The sequence below is a fragment of the Egretta garzetta genome, unplaced genomic scaffold (genome assembly GCF_000687185.1).
Source record: "Egretta garzetta isolate BGI_Z169 unplaced genomic scaffold, ASM68718v1 scaffold7, whole genome shotgun sequence".
Lineage (NCBI taxonomy): Eukaryota > Metazoa > Chordata > Aves > Pelecaniformes > Ardeidae > Egretta > Egretta garzetta.
The window spans coordinates 4,840,170-4,843,393 of NW_009260350.1; the positions used below are offsets into that span (position 1 = coordinate 4,840,170).

Below are 3,224 nucleotides of genomic sequence, written 5' to 3' on the forward strand. Positions count from 1 at the left end.
CCTACGGGTGGACCCGGTCTTGAAACTTCCCTCCTGGGGGCAAACCTCCCAAAGGGGTCCCTTGGGCTGGGGCAACAGCAGCACCTGATTCAGGCTCAACAGAGAAGCTGTTAAGCTTTCATTGTCGAGGGAGATCTTAAAGGTTGGCGGGAAATGAAAGGCAGAAATTGAGATGGATGAATTATCTGAGTGCCAGGTTTGAGCATTACTGAGGGGTGAAGGGAAGAGCAATGTGGCAAAAATGACCTCTAAAAAAAAAATTTAGGATCCTTCCATTTTGGAGGCTGTTGTTAAAGAAAGTATGTTCAAGGTCCTGGGCATTAATTTTTGCATTCTGAGATGACAAACGCAGTGGGAGCTCCATGAGCCTCTCCCATACGCCCTCGAGCTGGTCCCCAGGGAACAGCGCAGTGTTCGGGTGCTGCTGGCAAACTGCTCCACCTTCTCACATCTCAGTTTTCCATCATCAGTTTAACAGCAAACAACCCACGCGCCCCGACAGCTTCCGTGGGTACTTCCCATTAACACCCCTCCGACCCTGCCACTGACCATGAAACACCCCCGGGTGGCAAATCCCGCAGCCGCCCCGCCAGCCCCCACGCCTGCTGGCTGCCGGCTTCCTAGGTGACTCCTGGGTGACACAGAGGCTCCTCGGCTTTGGCCGAGCAGACTCACCCAGCACGGCTTTATAGCGACAGAGATACAGGTGATAGGGGTATCTATCGCATAGATTATGGACACAGCTCTAGATGGACACAGCCGTGTCCCAGAGGCGTTCCTTCTCTTTTCTGCAAACACTCCTGCAAGCAAATCCAGCATCCAAACCCAACGGCCGTATTGGACCCCATGCGCCCAGGCACAAGCTCCTCGCATGCGCAGATAAAACAGTTTCTCTTGATCTTTGAAACGTTTGTTTGCAGCTTACGTGTTCCCAGTCGCTACCAGCAGCTTGTTGTATTCCATCTTAAAGCCATCCTTGAACACGGCCGTCTTGTTCTTGATATCCACAGCCGCCACCTGAAATCATTCCTAAGTAATGTTAAGGGATGAAATCCCAGGCATCCACTGAGCTCCCAGCCCAACCAATTTGTCTGTTGGGTTTTTGTCCCCCGTCCACAGCTTGGCCAACCCAGACCTTAAATATTGCTAGTGGCCTTTTCACCAATCCTTGAAGATCTCCCAGTAGAAGTAAATTAATGGGGAGAAATGTTTAAACCGTCGCTGTCTGCACTGCTTGCAGGCTGGTTATCCCAATTGCAGGCCAGCTGGCCACCCCAGATCCATCTGAGGGTGCTTGCAAACAGCAGGCAAGACAGGAGGGTCACCAGGGAGTTGGCACAGGGCACGGGAGGGATTGCATTAACCGTGGCTTTGATCACCCCAGGCGCCCTGCGCCCTGGGGCAAAACCCAGGGGGGCTGGGGCAGACGGGACGTTGCTGCCACGGTGTCCAGGGAGCCCAGGACAGAGGCAGCTGCCCCATTTCTGAACGCAGCCTCTGCGTGCCCGCGCCTGCAGGCACACACAGGACTCTCCTTACCGGCATTTCGGTCAGGACTTCGATGTCGTAGGTGCGGAAGAACTCCTTGGGGCGCAGGGCGATCTGCTCCGGGTGGGAATCCATCGACTGCAAGAAAAGCCATTGTACCGTCAGCCGCTGCGGGCTGAAGGGGCGAGTGGGGAACCAACCGCCTCTTACCGACACAAGCCAGCGGCAGCCTGCAGCCAGGCCTTATGGCATGGGTTAAGAGAGTTGCTCTACAGGGGCTGCATCAAAGCCTGCTCAAGGAAAAGCCGTCGCAAGGTGCTGGACTGGGCTCCGGTTCCTTCCCTGCCCGCTCAGCACAGGGGTGGCTCCGACCGGTGAAGGCAGGGCCACAGCCAGCGCTCCCGGGTATCTGCAAAGCAGCTCGGGCTGCGGCTCCTCCTGACACACACAGGTTCATCGGAGGAAAAGAAAAGCCCCGTGATTTGGAAAACAACCAGTTGCCAAGGGAGATGGAAGCTGGAAGAGCAGTAAGAGCAATCAGCACCAACACGGCAAGGGCAACACTCCCCAAGCAGCCGAGCTGGGCAGCACAGGTTCCCTCAAACGCTGAAGCGGGGACATGTGGCCCATACCCACTCATCTTTAGCTGCGAGACCAAGGTTCTGGCTTTTCCCAGCCTCCCCTGTTGCTTGGGTGAGACCTGTGGCATCTTCACATGCAAGGTTGAGCTCACATTTGAGCCCGAGTTCACCTGGCCTCCTAACTTGGTAGACACAGGCTCGGAGGCTGAGGACAAGCTGAGCACCAAGCGACCATGAGCAGCAGCGGCAGCCACCCGTGCCACGCAGGCACGGCGTGTGGGCTTGACTCAGGAGGGGCAGGGGATGCAGGAATCGAGGGCTTCACCGTCAGCCCCCACAGATGGACGTGCAGGTCCTTGTCCCTCACGGTGTCTCAGCCGAAGGCTGGGATGAGCCCTTCCTTACCATGACTTCAGATAAGGCTGTGCTCAGAAGTGACCCCGTATCTTAGGACTCGAGGCAGGTGCAGGGTCATACAGGTTTTACTGCAAATTCTTTAAACACCCAATGTTTACCAAGAGGAACGTCTGACCCCATGGCTCAGGAGCGGGGCCCCCATGCCGGTGTGCGGGGAGGGCAGTGCAGAACAGTGCGCAAACACCACAGGGTTTGCTGCTGCTTAGTGCTCTGGAGATGGTAATGGGGATGTTGCAGCACACCAAGGAGCTGGTCACAGTCCAAAGGGGACAAAGAGGAACGGGCGGGACCTGGGGATGGATTGGCACTGGGAAGGATGATCCTGCGTTTTCAGGAGGCAAGGAGCCTGCTGCTTACAGCGTTGCTGCTCCTCCTCTTTCCCGTGTTAGTCCCACTCACGAATCCCCTTTTTTCTAGCCTGTCCCCTGAAAATTCTGCCTCCTCTTTGGAGGGGCTTTGTGCACCTTCCGGAGGCAGCTACAGCCAGAGGTGTTTTGGGGAGTTTAACCAACCACATGGAGCATCTCTGGCACCAGACGTTCTTACCCTTTAACGGAGAGTAGCAAAGGCCATGCAGGACTCACATGGTGGGGCAAGCGTTCTGGGGGGCTGTCCGGCTGGGACAGGGGCTGCGAGCTTCTCCCAGCTCCCAGCACAACCCTTGTGGGTCTTGGACACCGGCTTCAGCCGGCTGGTCCCCCCCCCCCGCCGATCTCCCCCCAGGTAACAAATGGCTCC

At 56.7% G+C, this 3,224-nt stretch overlaps 1 protein-coding gene across 2 annotated transcripts in view; it reads right to left on the bottom strand.

The window, feature by feature from the left end:
• AIFM3 (apoptosis inducing factor mitochondria associated 3) overlaps positions 1 to 3,224 on the bottom strand; it is a 37,673-nt gene that overhangs the window by 14,291 nt on the left and 20,158 nt on the right. For both annotated transcript variants that reach the window (XM_009642864.2, XM_009642863.2), the window contains exons 8-9: positions 1,540 to 1,626; positions 926 to 1,017 (exon numbers count right to left, since the gene is read on the bottom strand). In XM_009642864.2, the coding sequence (XP_009641159.1) occupies positions 926 to 1,017; positions 1,540 to 1,626 (179 nt within the window). The remainder of the gene's footprint in view (positions 1 to 925; positions 1,018 to 1,539; positions 1,627 to 3,224) is intronic.